This window comes from Brienomyrus brachyistius, chromosome 14, assembly GCF_023856365.1.
Source record: "Brienomyrus brachyistius isolate T26 chromosome 14, BBRACH_0.4, whole genome shotgun sequence".
Lineage (NCBI taxonomy): Eukaryota > Metazoa > Chordata > Actinopteri > Osteoglossiformes > Mormyridae > Brienomyrus > Brienomyrus brachyistius.
The window spans coordinates 16,989,507-17,006,775 of record NC_064546.1 but is presented as its reverse complement, the minus strand read 5'-3'; the positions used below and the strand labels follow the sequence as shown (position 1 = coordinate 17,006,775).

At 51.9% G+C, this 17,269-nt stretch overlaps 1 protein-coding gene across 2 annotated transcripts in view; it reads left to right on the top strand.

The window, feature by feature from the left end:
- The window catches only part of btbd7 (BTB (POZ) domain containing 7), a 39,263-nt gene that overhangs the window by 15,207 nt on the left and 6,787 nt on the right, over positions 1–17,269 (top strand). Inside the window, exons 2-6 of one of the 2 annotated variants that reach the window (XM_048973874.1) lie at positions 4,100–4,322; positions 6,098–7,213; positions 14,828–15,036; positions 16,035–16,110; positions 16,787–16,947. In XM_048973874.1, the coding sequence (XP_048829831.1) occupies positions 4,241–4,322; positions 6,098–7,213; positions 14,828–15,036; positions 16,035–16,110; positions 16,787–16,947 (1,644 nt within the window). In that variant the 5' untranslated portion in view covers positions 4,100–4,240. The other variant, XM_048973875.1, reaches the window with a different exon arrangement.

Below are 17,269 nucleotides of genomic sequence, written 5' to 3'. Positions count from 1 at the left end.
ACACATGTTTTGACATACAGTAGTCTGTGGTCTGTCCCCAACTTCATCACACGCCATTCTCTGCATGTCCGGCTCGCTTGCAGGATGTACCGCAACTGGCACCTTATCATGAACAAGATGCCCTCCACAGGTTGGTGGATATCAGTGTAGAGCCTTCTCTCCATTCTCTTGCTGTACCCGCATGACTGCTGGCTGTCTCTCTCAATCACAGCACAGTCAGTACATCTACATGCACAGGTAAGTCGAGCTACAGTTATAGCTTGACTGGGCCATTTAATCGGACTACTGTCCCTGTCCCAGTATACGTGTACGGGAGGGGAATCGATTTATTGAGCGAAGTGTGTCCGACTCCACTTACAATAGGTAGCAATATGGCTCCTTTTAGCTTGTAAGGTTTGGGCTTTTTCCGGTTGACACATTAAATCACAGACGTAAAAAAATGATATCGATAATAATGGGTGCATGGACAAATGAAGTGACACGTACTTTAATTGCGATCTGGTCGGAAGAACAGATGCATCAAGATCAGGACAGTATAACAAGAAATAAAGTATTTTGTACTATATACTAAGGCAGCACGGTATTGTAAATTCTTCAAATATTGCAATGTGATTTTGTTGTAATAAATACTGGGCTATTTATGAAACAAAAAGATCTCACAAACCCACCTGGGAGTGATTTAAAGAGCAAGGATGATTGTGTCAAAGAATACAGGCAGCGCTCATGCAAAAGCTGCTGAAGTAAACTTTAAACTGATTTTTAAACATATACTAGATGATCTTGACCCGCCTGGGTCACATGTGTGTGGAGTTTGCATGTTCTCCCCATTTCATCGTGGGGTTTCCTCCGGGTGCTCTGGTTTCCCCCCACCAGTCCAAAAACACGCTGAGGCTAATTGGAGTTACTAAATTGCCCGTAGGTGTGAATGGTGTGTGAGTGTGCCCTGCGATGGGCTGTCCCCCCATCCTGGGTTGTTCCCTGCCTTGTGCCCATTGCTTCCAGGATAGGCTCCGGACCCCCCGCGACCCAGTAGGATAAGCGGTTTGGAAAATGGATGGATGGATCTTCCAGTCCTACTACAGCCATTTTTAAAATTCAGTAAATAAAATACCAGGCCTCACAACGGTGCGAGAGGTTTCGGCCTTTTCGGTGCCGAGCACTTTGCTCACTTTGCCGAGCACAGGAATTCGGCGTGTCATAAACCAAGTGGGTTGTCGTCGGGGGGATGGGCGTGTCCCCAGCAGATGGTGACATCTCTGAAGAGCTCTGACTACCCCCCCCCCTCGGCCCATGCAGCATTTCGCATGGCCAGGTGACACAGCCGCAGTGATTCCCAATGACCCGTAGGCTCTGAATGTCAATGAGTCCACCGACGCATTATATGCTTCACTGGGGTGTGTGAATGCGACGGCCGTAGAAGCGCATGCAGAGGTGACCCTCCAACACCGCAAACGGACCTCCCACCCAGTCTGTGCTGTTGGCCTCCATTACTGCCGATCGAATGTGACGAGCAGGAGTTTCCATCCTCCTGCTGACGGGGAGGGGACACCGGCCTCCCCCCCCCACCTGCTCCTGTGCATCGTCCGTGATCAAGGAATGCGCATGAATGATTGATAAGCGGCCTGATTGCTCTTCAATAATGGCGATATGGCTCCTTTTAGCTTGTTAGTATTGGGCTTTTTCCGGGTGACCTATTAAACAAAAAACATTAATATTAATGGATGCGTGGACAAATTAAGTGACACAAACTTTAATTGCTATCTGGTCGGAAGAACAGATACAAGAAGATCAGGATCGCATAACAAGAAATACAGTATTTTGTACAAAATACGAGGACAGCACAGTAGTGGAAATTAAAAAAATATTGCGATGTGACTTGTAATATTGGGGTATTAAACAAAAAGGAGTTTAACATAAATTTCTGTGGGGTAATTTAAGCAAGGATGAAAATGAGTGTCTCGAACGCATGTAGCACTCATGCAAAAAGCAGAGGAGGTAAACTTTAAACAGATTTTTAAACGTATACTAAATAATCTTGAGTCTGATTTAATGTATACATGCAGGAGTAAATCGACTCCCAATCTCATTATCTGGGTGTCTCAGTCCGACTAAGAAAAATTCGATTTGGTGCGATTTCAGTTGGACTAACATGTTTATATGTACTGTAAAAGTCTGGTTTTAGTTGGACTAACACAATAATTCGATTTTCTTAGTGTGCTTGTAAACATACTCTTTGTGTTAATGGTTCCCGTCTGGCTCTGCGCAGAACGGCTGCGAGGGGGATGGAATCGTCTCACGCCGATGGACACCCCGTGTCCCCTGCTGTGTGGGGCGGGGGGGCCCTTTGTAGCTAGACTGTTAGCTCACTCTGGGGGATTTTGCTGCTGGGAAAGCAGGTGAAGGAGGTGCTTCCTGTTCTCTTAACTGGAAGCAGAGGGGATCTCCACAGGGGGAACAGCGTGGTCACTGAGTCAGGCGCTCCCCGCCATTCCTCCTGCCACCGGCCACCTCGGCAAGGTCATCACATCCTCCCTGCCGGGACTGGCTCGCCGAACACAGGAGACGTGCATTACTGCCGCACCTCCACATCCTCGGCTTTCATGAATGTGACATTAATGTCGCCCCGGGATGCGGCCTGGGTTATCAAAACGCTTTCTATGGTTTCATTATGTTAATCGCCCGAGTCCATTTCATTACCGCGCCCCCTCGGCTGCATAATGAAGCACTGCGAGGATGCCGATCGCCGTATGCGTCGTTTTTCCCAGCTTGCCTTCTCACCCTGAAACCTGACCTCTCCGGTCCGGCGCCGGGCAGCTGTATTCGCTGAGTGAGTGAGGGGGACGTGATCCGTGAGGTCATTAGGTCACCCAGCATGACGCTCATTGACTGATAGTGGCGGACTTGAGTTGCCTTCTTGGGAACGGGATCCAGGTTCTCGGAAAGCTTGCGGCCTTTGCTGTTAGGGCGCTGTCCTTGGGAGGGGGGTGACCTGCTGATGCCCCCATGTTCCAGCCTTACCCTTAGCAGGGACACATGTGGCCTGAGGGACATCCTAGACTGGATGCCACTGGTTTCCTGTTTTTCTATGAAGTATAATCAGTATAATTCAGCTTTGAGGTGGGGAGGGGGGCAGTCCATTAGTGTATCTTTCAGTGCGTAGATTTTTAAATTGACCTTAACTGAGAAGATCCTGTATTACTGGTTTTGTTGGGATTTAGCAAGAGTTAAATGGTACTACGGTCTGCTCAAAAGCCACATTTCATGTAGTTACTCATCACTATCTCTGTCTCTTTGCTGGAAGGTCCTGGGGGGGGGGGGGGTCTGTGCTCTTCACAGATTGCTCTGGGTGCTTTGGGAGCTTCAGGGTAACCAGAGCTCAAGGGAGCCGCCCGTCTCCTTTGGGGTCAAAGGTCAAATGTCGTCGTAGCGATTCCGGGCAGCCAGGTGGGTGGAGGTTAAGGGTGTGGTGGCGACACCCAGACGTCTCACCAGGGATGGGTGGGGGCTGAAGTATCCAAGGGCATAACCCCAGGGACGGCATGCATCTTCATTAGCGTGTCCCACCCCCACAGCCGTCCCGGCAGGGAGGGGCTGTTGCCCCGCTGTATTGGCAGCAGTCCACCGAGCTGTAAAGCAGAGCTTAAAAGGCAGGATGCAGGCCCGGCTGCTGAGAGGGGGGCTGGAGTGTCTCTTTCCTGTCCCGTGGGTGGGGCCATCCCTTTCAGGGCGTCAGAACACGGTTTGTCACATATGGCTTTTCGAAGGCGCAGTGTGGGGGTCACCCTGAAGTCGCTGCTCCAGCGGCAGGATGCAAGGGATGCGGCAGTGGCAGCGTGTGTCGCTGTGGGCGAATGCTGAGTGTGGTGAATGAATCCCCCCTCCCCCCATCGGCCTGATTAACGTCCTGCTGCGTAATTGGTATAGTAGCGCTGTGTGTGTCTCTGCTAGGAAAGCATGTAAGACGCAAGCGACACTGCCGCGGGCATCTGACTCAGCCCTGCCCCCCAGCCTCTGGTGGTGCTGTCATTCAGATGGAGAATTCAAGGTCCGAGAGGCTGACCCTCTCCCCCACCCTCTCCCCCACCTCCCTTCCTCACAGGCATGGCTCACAGCTCCCTGGCAGCGGCGGCCGAGGCCGCAGGCAGCTCTGCTGACAGCTGAAGGGGGCACCCTCATCCCGGGCTGGAATGACGCAGCAGGAGTGCAGCCCGGCAGCAGAGTGACGACCACGCCGACGACGATGGGCCTTAGCGCCTCCAGTTACCCTCACTCATGCCCCCCCCGCGTGGCGGGCAGCTCGCAGGCACAGCAGACCTTCATCGGTAAGACCTCCCCCAGTTGTGGGGTCTGAGCCGCCCGGTTCGTCCACCTTCTCCATTACCCCGTATACGTTCCTCATTTTGCTCGTATGCCTCCCCCTCCGGACCCCGTCACCCACTGCCAGTGCGTGGGTGTGCCAGCTTATCGGTGGCTGTGAGGAGAATCGCTTCCACTGGACAGGGGAGTGACGGGCTGCCGAGATGGGATCCGAACGTGCCGGTCCCCGTGTGGAGACAGTCTCACTCTGCTTGTAGGTCACAGTGTGAGACTGAAGCCTTTTCTCACAAAAGCTTCAGTGTACGTGTGTATGTTCACATTTCATAGAGACCAATAACAAAATGGGGAGGGGGGACATTCCTTTCAAAGTAAAGGTTTACTAGTTTAAACATCAGGGGTGGTTGGGGGAATCCACGCTGACCCCGTGCAGCAATTATCCCCCCTGCCAAACTGAGCCCGTTACCCCTGATTGAGGTGTGGAGGCTGATGGCATGATGGGCTGAGCTTGGGCTCCCACACGGAGGTGTGCTGTCCTCAGCTCGCCGTCTGTCCCACTTCCCCAGGCAAGCGGCCCTCCCGCCCCCAGATAACCTTTCCTTGCTTCTCCTGAAGTCAGGACAAGTCAGCCTCCTTTCCTGCTATGCCGAGGAGGATGGATATAAATGGGGCTTGTGTTTCTGACTGGCCCCGCGTCATCTGGCCCTGACTCACAGAGCGATGGAATCGCCGCCAGGGTCTTTGGGACAGTGGTATGCTGCAGGGTTGTTGGATTCAACGAAGGATTAAACAAAAATAATTTTGTTAACTGAAATAAAAATAAAAAATGACAGTTTTCAAAAAAATAAAAACTATATTAAAAATTGCAATGATCGATGCAACACACACTAAAACAAAATAGAATAGAAGTTACGTCACTCCGGGTGAAAGCATGCAAGTGACTTCCAGTGTGGTATCCAAACATGGAACTGAACGATAACTAAAAGGATAACTAAACTAGAAATGATCATATAATAAGAACGAAACTAAAACTGTCTGTATGTTCTTAAAAGAAACTGAAAACTGAACTAAATCTGAAAAAAAAACACAATGGAAAACTAAATAAAAATAAAAACTACTGCAAATTTGAAAACTACAGTAACAGGAAGGCAGGCGCTTCGAGGAAGGGTTCCCAGGCGATGGGGGGCGGGGCCATGCTGACCCACATTGTGATGATAGCTGTGTCCCGCAAAGTGCCTCTGTTTGCCTTGTCTGCCTGTATTTCCTGACCCCGGAGTCTCTCGCCACCGTTGTGTCGGATAAAGCAGACCAGCTCCTGTATGCTTCACGCCCTCTGTGTTTGTTTTCCTCTGTGAAATGGACAAAGCACCCTTGAGCAACAAGACCATCACTGATAACCAGCTTTTTAATCGGCATGAGCAGGAAATAATGCATTTATAACTCAGCAGTTCACCCCCCCCCTTCATTATTTGCTGTCCTTGGTCTGCTAAGTATATGATAGAATGTTAATTTCAAGGTAATTTACATTTGGTAAGTGTCACAGTTTGGAATAACGTTTTTCTGGGTGCTGAATCTCTGGGTAATTAGTATTAATGTATTTTCTCTTCCCTCATATTTATTGAAAATTGCACCCCTCCTGCCGGCCCACAAACACACTAAAGCCCCCCCCCATTTCTGAGATTTTTGTTGTTTGTTGTCGTTCTTGTGGTTAGTTTTAAATGATGATGTAAGCTGAGTGGCTTGTGCCCTGCTGAGCCCAGCTGCTCTGCTCTGCCCCCTGCAGGCACCTCCTCCTACACGCAGCAGGGCTACGGCTGCGAGGCCAAGCTCTACAGCCTGGAGCAGCATGGACCCGACAAGCCGCCGGACAAGAAGAAGCGGAGTTCAGGCCTGGCCACGCTCAAGCGACGCCTCATCCGACGCCGCAAGTCGGGCCGTGCCGCCGACCACGCCCGCCACATGAGGGAGCTGCTGAGCGGCTGGGACGTTCGGGACGCCAACGCGCTAGTGGAGGAGTACGAGGGCACCATGGCACTCAAGGAGCTGAGCCTGCAGGCCGGTCTGGCCAGGCCGGAGGCGCGGACGCTAGCGCGTGACCTGGCCGCCCTCTACGAGCACAAGTACTGCACGGATGTGGACCTGATTTTCCAGGACGCCTGCTTCCCGGCGCACCGCGCCATTCTGGCTGCCCGCTGCCCCTTCTTCAAGACGCTGCTGTCCTCGCAGCCCGAGTTCGGCGCTCAGGTGCTGTTGGACGTGCGCACGGCCGGCATCGACGTGCCCATGTTCTCGGCGCTGCTGCGCTTCCTGTACACGGGTGAACTGGCGCCAGGCGAGGCGCGCCTGCAGAATATCGACATGCTGCTGCAGCTGACAGAGGAGTTTGGCACGCCCAACCCGCTGGACGCCGACATGCGCGGCCTCCTCGACTACATGTGCTACTACGACTCCCTGCTGAGCTTCACCTCCGACGGTCAGCTGGTAGAGGCGTTCGGGGGCGAAGCCGGGCCTGGTGTCTGCGCTGTGGCGAGCCCGGGCCGCCCCGAGGAGGAGCTGCGGGCCCACAAGGCCGTGCTGTCGGCGCGCTCGCCGTTCTTCCGCAACCTGCTACAGCGGCGCATCCGCACGGGCGAGGAGATGACGGAGCGCGCCCTGCAGGCGCCCACGCGCATCGTGCTGGACGAGTCCATCATCCCGCGCAAGTACGCGCGCGTCATCCTGCGCTGCATGTACACGGACGCTGTGGACTTGTCCTATGTGCTGCGCTCCAGCCCGTCAGCCGGCAGCCTAGGCGAGGTGCAGGCCCTGGTGGCTGGGAAGGTCGACCTGAGCCGTGCAGAAGAGGCAATGGAGCTGTATCACATCGCCCTCTTCCTGGAGTTCAGCATGCTGGCCCAAGGTAAGAGAGAGACACACACACAGAAATGAAGCTGGAAATCAGGTCTTGTGTGACTAATCCCATGGAACAGGGTAAAATTTGCACTTCGCTGGTGCAGTTACACTGTATGGCTATGTATGTGTGCACGAGCGAGGAAAAGCAGTGGTATGGGGAGTTTGTGTACGTATGACTCATACTTTCTTGAATGGAAGCGTAAACACTGAATGAGTCCACGTCAGGCGGGCGGGCGGCTGGCCAGCTCGTCAGGAGCACGCTGTCCTCCCTAGAACTTGAAAGAGAATCGAGATACAAACGAGACGGATCAAAGGGACGAGTGTCTGTGTTCATGAATTGGCTGTTTGAGCCGCCGGTCGCCGTGGAGATGAGCTGTGACGGGCTTCGGGGCCTCGTTAAGGCCCTTGATCCTCTCCGTCGTTCCGAGCCGACCTCCGTCCCCCAGCCTCGGCTGCGCTGTGGGCCAAGAAGCTCCCCAGGAGGGTTTACTGACACGGATCTGTGAGCAGGTCTTCCTGGAGACCATAGGAGTATTGTGTCTGGGTGGCAAGGGGTTATTTAGACCTCCAGTTGTGGGGCGTGAAGGGCAGTTTGGCTAAAGAAGTAGATGCTATACTAAGACATCCCCCCCTTGATATCTGGGACTCAGGACAAGCTTGACCCCTGATCTCTGGAAGTGAATTGAGTGATTAATGGCTCCGATTGGGCCAGCAGAGTCCCTGAGGTCACTTGCCGGAAGCCGGGCATGTCGGTGGGTGTGTAGGGGGTGAGGACAGCTGAAGAGGTCCATGAATTTTCTCGAATCGCTGTCAGCGCCTCTCTGGGTGACTGTTAATATCGCCGTTTCTAGTAATTGCCCTTACGGAGGGGAGCGCCGTGTCGTACATCAAGCCCTCTGTCGCCATGGGTACTGTTGCCGTGCGTCACCAGTCGCGGTTCTCTGCCTCCATCTTCTCACTGTGCTGCTTTATCCTGCCGCTATCCGCCGTCGTATGCTGTTAATTATGCTGCGCTCCCCACGTGTCTGCTTAGCTCGGTGACGCCCCCCTCTGGCACTCAGTCTCGGTAGCCTGAAGGACAAGTTTACATTTTTTGCGCATTGACGGTGAAGCTGCACAGAGGGTTGGCTAGTTAGCATGCATAGTGCGTCTGCAGGTAGGGGGTGCAGGGCCATTAACGCCCCTCCCGACATGGTTATCGGCTCATGGGGAGAATCACCTCATCCCTCAGACCTTCATTACTCCGTTTATTTACCCGCCAAAATGTCAGCCCTGCCCTTTCTGAGGCACCTGGATGGCCACCCCTGTGCTGTATAACCCCCCGCCCCGCAGACTGAGGAGGCTGACATTCTGTGTGGGCTAAGGGGGGGGCGGGCGGAGAGCCGCTCCCTGCATGTTCTCCTCACATCCTGAGCACTGTGGTACCTGAATCCCCCGTGTGGAGGGGCTCTGCTGCTCTTCACGCCAGAGAATAAATCTCAGCGACAAAGTGGTGAGGTTTGCGAAATATATTCATAAAGGGCGGGGGGGGGGGTGCAAATCACATTCCGGCCTCTGATGTCAGCAAACGGTGTCCTGTTGGGGGGGGGGGACTCAAGCTGTATGTGGTCATTTATAATATGAAAATATGGCCCTTCGTCTCAGGGGGGTCCACTGGGGGGGGCGGTCACCTGAAGTTTGCAGCTGACATTTTCTTCCCAGAGTATTTGTATCCTGTTTGTGTTTTGCCTGCCGTTTATTTCATAATCCACGCCGCTTCTCTGCCTGTCGCATGCGGGACGTGCTTCATGTGTGCAAGGGGATTCGACCCCATTCCTGTTCCTTTCAGATCCGTATTTATCCTAAATGAACCTTAAGCCAATATTTTGTATTTCTGTTGGCCATATGTTTGATTTAAAAGATCCATCTGTTTCTCGTGCGTGCGTGTGTGTGTGTTTTATTTAGATTTTATATTTACCACATTGTGGGGCTCAAATATATAGTCAAATATTTTACTTGTTAACCTATGGGGTCCCCACAGTATAAACCTCCATTTTATTTAAATCAAAAACTAAAAATACCAGAAGTCTTATATTTTGTTTGGCTACTTCTGGATAAGGTCAGGGCTGGGTGAGGGTTCAGGTCGTCATTGGGGTTATTAGGGTTTTGCCCACAGAAATGACCGAAGAAGCCCCATGTTGATATGATACATGGACGGACTGACTGACTGACTCTCTGACTCTCTGTCTGTCTGTCTGTCCGTCCGTCCGTCCCTGTGTTTGTACCTGTGTTTGTACCTGTGTTTGTACCTGTGTTTGTACCTGTGTGTGGTAGTAAATACTCTGCATGAAGTGTATCTATACATCCTGTGTAAATATGCACTTTGTTGCTGTGCCATTCCGCCCCGTCGCTGACTCTTCCAGAGCAGCAGCCATGATCACGCTGGTGATCTGTGCTGCAGTGCCGTGAGTCTGTGACCCCTGCAGGGTGCATCACTGTCAGCAGACTGGTCAATAGGCCTGTGTGTCCTTAGTGTCATTGGCCTCATTGCACTGCGGGCGTCTTGGTTTTCTGTGTGACTGGCGTTTCTTTCCTTCTCATCCCTTGTCTCAGTATTTGGCCTGTATCGCACACCTCTCCAGCACACTCTCTCTCTCCCTCTCTCTCTCTCCAGTTCCCTGGGCTAAACCCCTGGGTCTTTAATTAGTACACCAGTTCAGGTCAAATGTAAGCAGATTTGATTGGCTGCTTTCCCAACATCTGCACTGTGGGCCCCACCCGCAAGGTCAGCTTTTCACCAATCGCTGATGCACTGTATTGTTCCCAAAGCATCATGTTTACCCAAGTGATAAATGACCTCTGTGGATGCCCTCTCTGCCCCCCGTCTGATGACCTTGTTCCTGTCTTTCTTGATGACCTGATTTTGAAATCTGATACATATTCTGTCTTCAGGGACCCCGACCCACACACATCGGTGTGTATTGTCCTGCCTGTGTCAGTGGTGCAGAGGTGTCTGTTTTGAATGTCCCAGAATCAATAGTCTTTCTTCTCTGTCAAACATTGCCCACTCCATCAGACAGAAGTGTCTGCTGGTCCCTCGTCTGTCCTGCACTCATTTTATTGTTGATTTGTGTCTCTTGTCCTTTCAGACAATGTGCAATTTCACGAGCAAACCCCCCCCCCCATCCCATGTCCACAGAGAATCTGTCTCTGCAGATGCCGCTGCCAACTTGCCGATCACCAGTGGACTGATTGGCTGGAAAACAACTTTGGCAGCACTTAGACTCCTGTCATGTTCATAAAGCCAGTTTAGCACTGTGATGAGCTTGGGGGAGAATTTCTCAGCACGTCAGCCTGAGCATGGAACCCCTATCAGAGCTCAGTCATGATGGCCATTGTGGTGCTGTGGAGGCCGAATGGATGCAGCCCCAAGAGCTGTAATCCCAGCATGCCTTTCTCTGTAAGGATGCCTGCTGTAGAAGCGACATTCAACCAGGTAAAGAAAGGCGGGAGAGAGGGGATTTAAAAAAAAAAAAAGGTGAAATTCATTATTCGTCTTCCAGAATGGCGGATGAGGCCCTTTGAGGTGAAGGAAGTGTATAGACCTCAATTCGCTTTGTGGAAAGCGGCCTGTTTGTTTCCTCCGTCCATCTTCCAGGGCCTGATGGCGTCCAGAGCAGCACTGGAAGATTGTGGTTGAAGTGGTTCATACACGCCTGTAAATAACGGCCCTCGCTCACTCTGTCTCTGGGGTCTAAAATAAGCTGTAAAATAGGCCTGGAAACCGGGACTCTTGCTACAGCAATCGGCGTCAGGTCTGGGTTTAAATTTGGACCGACGCTGATGGCCGCGACGGGCTGTCACACAGTAGCTGTGCGTGGCGGTCGGCCAGCCGGCTGGGGGGGAGGGTGATCCTCACGGCTTCACTGTGCTGCCTCCCGTGGGGATCTTCCTGCTGCCCCCGTTTCTCTCAGACTCAGAGGCCCAAGGAGGCCAGATGAAAGCGAGATGAAAGCAATAGTGTGGCCGCTCTGGATCGGGCTCAGCTCTCACTTCAGCGGCTCCCAGAATGGCAGCCGGGCCAGACACCCCCCTGAAGGCGGCCTGAGGTGTGAGTCTGCATAACTTAAGGCCGTTGTGGGGGGTTGCACTCTGGAGGACAGGGTCTCGTTTCATACACGCCGTGAGTGAGTAGGGCTGAGTGAGCAGATCTGTCATTTAAGAAGATGACTCCCTGGAGAGTGTTGACACCACCAGTCAAATGGGGGGGGGGGGGGAGGGGTTCTACAGTCACAAAGGACCATTTCCCTGGCAGCGTCCGCTGTGCACAACCCTGACATTTTTAAAGCTGCTCTGAGGTACCTATGCGTTTCCACAGATGCCGCTGCCTGAGCAGGTCTCCCCATAGCGCGAGACTGACAGGACAATGGGGATCCCCCCCCACCTAAGGAGTGAATGGGTGGGGATTTAACAACCTGTCAGCATCACCTTCGAAGCCATGAGGAAACCGGCTCGATGGCGTCGACCAATTAGTGCCCCCTGTTAAGGAGCTGGATTTGCAGTAGAAAGATGCATAAACGGGAGCGATGGGGGAGGGTGTCGATGCAGGAAGCAGAAGCAGGACACCAGCTATCAGCACGCACCTGAGGGCCGCCCCCCCAACCCGGTTTCCACGGTGTGCTGACCTCTGCGCTGTGTCCTGCACGGTTTGTTGTTTCCTGATTGGGCAGCCATGCTCTGTGACCGACATGTCACATCTGTGTGGTGGTGGTGGGGAGATGGTGCAGCAACGTGGGGGTGTCTGAGCACCTCATGTTTATGGATGGGGGGGCCCCTGTGAGTACTGCCCCTGCCTCACCCAGTGACAAAGTGGCCCAGAAGAATATCTGTTTTCTAGAACTTTCTCCAGCTCTCCTCCCCCTGTTGGCAAATCCGACGCTGTGTGTAGGTGCACGTTTCCATGGGGACACTGGAAATGATTTTCTAGATGAGGGCCTCTGTGGACAGGAGGCCATCTGCAGTCGGGCTTCGGTTATAAGAAAAACTAACAAAAAATCCTTTCGAATTGGCGAGGATGGTGGGTTTCGGCTGGCCATTCATACAGCTGCAGATTGTGATCCTTTTTTTTCGGGTCTGGGGGAGTGGTCTCGGATCCAGGGGCGCCTAGCACCTTGGGCCATAGGTTATGGGGGTATGGGCATTTCCTGCAGTACTGGCTTCAGTAGGTCATTCAGCTTTTCTTTGTGGTTGGTTTGGGGCGGTGCCTGCCTGGGAGTGGGCGGGGAGCTGCCCTTATTGGTCCATGCCGGTAGCCTGCGAGCATGTGGTAGATGTCTATCGCTTTTCCAGCACGTCAGTCACCTTTGTAGGAGACGCCTGACTCGGCCTACAGTCGTGTCTTTTGAGCATTTGTGGAGCTGATGGTTTTGGAGGATTTTTGCAATTGAGGTTCAGGGAAGGGGATTCTGTCGTCACGCTTACTGTCGCAGGAAGGGTTCTTATGGTCATGGTTCTTGGGGAGGGCGGAGGTTCATTTAGATATGGAGGGCTTATTGGATGCCAGAAACCTGTTGTGTTTGTGAAGAGAAGAAAACCCTTTTTTCTGCAAGAAATCCCACAAGAGACTATGACTAAATAAGGGATTGTTCTTATCTTCTCTGGTAAAGGTCAAAAGTTGCGTTGTGACACGCAGGTGGAAACATTGACACCCACATGCACAGTGCAGGCAGCTGAAGCAGAGGATTCGGCCCAAAATACTGCTCTCCGCAGCATGGTTCTGGTAACCGTTAGCATTGAAAAGCTATTTGTGTCACTGTAGAATGTCTCATAGAGCATGTTTTCCAGGAAATGTGCTCTTCTGGTAATTCAGATGAACATTGTGGGTTGGGTGAGTGTCACAGAGCAGAATCCTTATTGGTGGCCCCGGGGCTGTCATGTGGTGTTAGCAGCGGATCCATTACGACGACCCAAGTCAAGCTGCACTAATGCTTGTTTAATTGCGTAGAGACTCGTTGCATGTCACCGAGGCGAAGCAGTGACCACCCAGGGTGTGCTGATAATCGATCCCTGTCAGTCAGTGGTAATATGATACTTTTTGTTTGCCAAAATGTTACTTAAGAGCAGATTTTCCAGTGGAAATTGAAAGTCTGATTTGCCAGTATGGACGAAGTGAGTGATTTGTGTGATGAGACTGGGCAGTAGAGCTCAGACCACAGATGAAGGTGAGACTCTGGCCCAGGGCCTTGGAGATGGGCCCTAAAAATGCTGAATGCGGATTACTGCATGACACTGCATTGCATTGAACAGTCACTACGTTTACATGCACAGATAAGTCAAGCTACGGTTATAGCTCGACCACGCCATTTAATCGGACTACTGTCCTTGTCCCAGTACACATGCATAGGAGGGAAATCAGTTTATTGAGTGAAGTATGTCCGACTCCACTTACAATAGGTAGCAATATGGCTCCTTTTAGCTTGTAAGGTTTGGGCTTTTTCCGGTTGACACATTAAATCACAGACGTAAAAAAATTTCTATCGATAATAATGGGTGCATGGACAAATGAAGTGACACGTACTTTAATTGTGATCTGGTCGGAAGAACAGATACATCAAGATCAGGACAGTATAACAAGAAATAAAGTATTTTGTACTATATACTAAGGCAGCACGGTATTGGAAATTCTTCAAATATTGCAATGTGATTTTGTTGTAATAAATACTGGGATATTTATGAAACAAAAAGATCTCACAAATCCATGTGGGAGTAATTTAAAGAGCAAGGATGATTGTGTCAAAGAATACAGGCAGCGCTCATGCAAAAGCTGCGGAAGTAAACTTCTAAACTGATTTTTATACTAGATAAACTTGAAAACGAATAATCATTGCGAAAATTGCAGAGCGAGATTTTTTTTTTCTTCCTATAACAAATTAAGTGTTTTAGCAAGACTTGAGCTCCCTGTGCTATAAGTACCAAATTTAACGTAAGAAAAACCCTGATCTTAATCTAGCTGAATAGTGATGTAAGAATTGGATGTGCATAACATGTGATGTTGTTATTAATTTCCTACATCTTCCAGTCCTACTACAGCCATTTTTTAAAATTCCGTAAATAAAGTACCTGGCCTCGCATGGTGATGTCATTCGGTGCCGATACCAGTTTTTACGCCAGTGGAAAAGCAACACCTTGAAGTACCGTACTTTTGGTAACTTCTTGAAGTATCAAAAATATGGTACATGGTGCAGTGGAAATGCTCCCTTTAGCTGAGCAGTGAACTGGACTGGACAGCTTTACAGTGCCGTACATTTCATGCGTGCAGTACATCCTCCTCTATGTTCTGTGCTACTGTGTACACTGTGTACTGGCTTCTTCTGTTTGCACATGGCTTTGACCCAGTAGTGAGTGCCTAGGCCAGCTTGAGTTCGATTGAACGTATACATGCCGGAGTAAATCGACTCACAATCACATTATCTGGGTGACTTTGCGAAATTCAATTTAGTATGATTTCAATTGGACGTGTTTACATGCATTTTAAAAGTCTTACACTGAGTGTTACCTCTAATGACCCTGATTCATTTGAAAGAACATTCCCTCTAATGCTGAATTTTCTGCCCCCCCTACCCCCTTCCCCCCCCCCCCCCAGGCTGTGAGGACCTGGTGGTGGACAGCCTCTCTCTGGACTCTGTCGTGCCGATTCTCAAATGGAGCTCACAGCCGTACGGCTCCAAGTGGGTCTACCGGCAGGCCGTGCACTTTCTGTGCGAGGAGTTCAGCCAGGTCATGACCTCGGACGTTCTGTACGAGCTGAGCAAGGAGCATCTGCTCACCGCCATCCAGTCGGACTATCTGCAGGTGAGGAACCCTACAGGAATGAGCTTTAGCTGTGGCCCATCGTCAGCCGAACGGCGAGGCAGGCCCACGCGCGTTTATGTATCCGTGGTAACAGTTGCGTTAACAACAGTGTGTCAGAGCCCAGAAACCACAGACGGGGGTGTAACCCAGAAGCTCCCTGCTCCCCCCAGTGGCGTGCTGAAGTCCAATGCTGGTCGGCGTCACGGTGATGGGTGCTGGCTTATGGGTTGGGTTACTGTCACATGATCTTCCCCCCCACGCTCTGTGACCAGGATTGCTGCGCTGTGCTGTGCTGACGATCGGCCCATTTTTAAATGATAAAAATTTAAATCTGGGTAATTAGCCAGGTTTTTAATTCTGCTCCGCTCTGCTGACGTCGAACTGAACTGTGGAAAGGACTCAGGTTTTCATGTGACAAGGTGACAGCAGCCATGGGTTCCGACCTCGGGATGCCGTCCAGTCCGGCTAGGGGGAGGGTTAGGCAGCTAAAAGGCCTGGCCGGTATCTCAGACCTCTCGAAAGCTGGAAAGCAGAACCCGATCCCTCCGCCCTGCCCACCAGGCTTCCCCGCCAGATCAGATTAGCCGTTTCCTTCCACTTCCAAGGAGATCCGGTGCTCATAAGTTGCGCTAAATAATTTATCCGCTCTTTCGTTCAGAGAGCGAGCAGCTTGCAGTTTTACACTTCACCGCATTCATACAACAGGATGTTTAACAGACGTGGGGAACTGGGAGCCCGAGCATGGATCTCCACACCCGCGATGGGCTCCAGTTTTTCAGTGCCTCACTGATCCCCTGCCCATGGTGATGCTGAGGGGGGGGGGGGGGTCGATCCTGACGTCCCAGATTTGGCCGGATGCTCTGAGGCATGAATAGATACTTATTTATGTGCTGGCTGGCCCCTTTGTTCATCTTCCGGCCCGCTCTGTGGCGTCGGGTGCTGCTCGAGTCGTTAACAAACGTGCTCTCATCAGTTGTAATTAACCCTCCCCTTTACAGGCCAGCGAGCAGGACATTCTCAAGTATGTCGTGAAGTGGGGAGAGCACCAGCTGATCAAGAGAATGGCTGACCGAGGTAAGATTCAGTCCACGTGGCCCCGCCCCCTGGTTCCAGAATCTGAATGATTTATTCTCCAGGTCTGCAAAAGAGCCTTGGGAATATTTCGGAAGCGCGGTGATTAATTCCGAGGGCCGGCTGGCGGCCGCTCTGCCATGCGTGTTGCTGCCTTTGCCCTGAACTCCGCCCCTGTCACGCCCGCGTGTTCCCCTTGCCTCCTTAGGTTCGCACGCTGCTCGGCTCCGTCGCCCCTGTCTGCGATCGTCTGCTGGTTCGGCTGGCATCCAGCGCTCCTGTTTTCATTCTCTCTCCCGCAAAATCCTCCTGCCATAATTAGAAACAGACCGATACGTCTAACAGTGTTACTGGCTGCTCTCCGTATTAATACTGCTCTGTCGTCCAGATTGAACGGGGGTTTGGGTTCTTGTGAGCCCAAGGTATGGCTAAGGAGTGGAGATGAATCTTGTGCTAATGCTGGGCATGAGCTGTCTGTCAGCGCTGAGGTGTAATGATGAGATTTGTCTGCACGGGGATTAGTAGGAAACCCACTGAGTCATCGCTGAGCAATGGATGTTTGATCAGGGATGAGCACTTCTGATTGGCGGTTATAATATCGAGGGAGCTGGGGAGGTCTGATGGTGTCAGAGCTCAGGAGCGAGTCTTTGGTGCTGAATGAAGGTGTTTGGTACCACAGAGCCCAACCTGCTCAGTGGAACAGCGCACAGCGTGAACAAGAGGGGGGTGAAGAGGCGGGACCTGGACGTGGAGGAGCTGAAGGAGATCCTGTCCCCGCTGCTGCCCTACGTCCGCATCGAGCACATCCTGCCGCCCAACAGCGAGGTCCTCTCCGATGCCGTAAGTGTGTGTGAGGCTGTTTTGGGCCACGTTCTCCGGGTGGGCGTCTCCCCTATGCAGCCTGGGCAGGAATGGTACGGTCCAGCTCAGTGGCTGGAACCAGATGTCAGTACGTAAGAACTTCTGGTGGCGAAAAGGCCGCCTTGCCACCCACCCTGGCGCTTCCCAGAGCTATTCATCAGCGGCAGTGCGCAAATGTGAAAGTGAGGTTTAATTGCATGACCTGCTGCCGTCCCCTTTGTGCCGTATTCACTGGGCTCAGTGGACTGTGAGCTATTGTCAGGTTGGCATTTGGAGATGATCAAGTGAGCCGTCTAACGGA